Genomic DNA, 686 nt, shown 5'->3' with positions numbered 1-686 from the left:
GGAAAATAGCTCCTAGGATAACGCACGCAACAGTTCCCTTCCAGCTCTCGCCCGCTTCCTTCAGCGTGGTGTCCCAGGACGCCTGAGGGATGGGGCTGGGGTTCCTGTAACGCGCAGGGAGAGAAAAAGAAAAACGATCCACAGATCTAAACTGACAAGCCAAAGACTTAGAGTCAATAATTACAAAGAAAGAGGCAAAACAGCAGATAGTAAAAGCGCTTTAGGGTGAACTCACCACATGTTGCTGTGTTTGCCGAATAGATTATCCCATTAGTCAGATCGTGAGAGAGCCCTGGCGGTCACTCGTCAGCAGAGAAGCGTCTTCCTGGTGCGTCTGCTGCCCCCGTGCTCCAATTCTTCGGAGCAGTGGTGTACAGTAACGAAGTAAATGCAACCCCTAACTGTACTTAAAGGTACAGTGTGTAGGATTTAGTGGCATCTAGTGGTGAGGTTGCTGAATTGCAACTAACTGAATACCCTTCCCAAGCGTTTATGCAAACCTAGACGGTGGCCGTCAAATGCCATGAAAAGCAAAAGCCACACTCCCTCTCTCTTAATTGATATCAATGTCAGACTAATTAAATGTGTTTATATAACATATCTATCTGCCCTGACTGACATTAGAGCTTTCTCACCTAAATGACTAGATTAACCCAGTTGGTTTGTCCATACTGGGCAAATGTAAA

General features: G+C 46.2%; 1 protein-coding gene across 3 annotated transcripts in view; it reads right to left on the bottom strand.

The window, feature by feature from the left end:
* The window catches only part of LOC308369621 (SITS-binding protein-like), an 8,373-nt gene extending 8,024 nt beyond the window's left edge, over nucleotides 1-349 (bottom strand). For all 3 annotated transcript variants that reach the window (XR_013968762.1, XM_080844121.1, XM_080844122.1), the window contains exons 1-2: nucleotides 236-349; nucleotides 1-104 (exon numbers count right to left, since the gene is read on the bottom strand). The exon at nucleotides 1-104 is cut by the window's left edge and continues 347 nt beyond it. Coding sequence is in view for 2 of the 3 variants with exons in the window: in XM_080844121.1 (XP_080700247.1) it covers nucleotides 1-104; nucleotides 236-240 (109 nt within the window). In the remaining variant the exon portion in view is untranslated. The remainder of the gene's footprint in view (nucleotides 105-235) is intronic.
* Nucleotides 350-686: the final 337 nt, after the last annotated feature.

The sequence above is a fragment of the Sprattus sprattus genome, assembly GCF_963457725.1.
Source record: "Sprattus sprattus genome assembly, chromosome: 8".
Taxonomy (NCBI): Eukaryota; Metazoa; Chordata; class Actinopteri; order Clupeiformes; family Clupeidae; genus Sprattus; species Sprattus sprattus.
The sequence above is the reverse complement of the archived record's forward strand: the minus strand, read 5'-3'. Positions and strand labels throughout refer to the sequence as shown.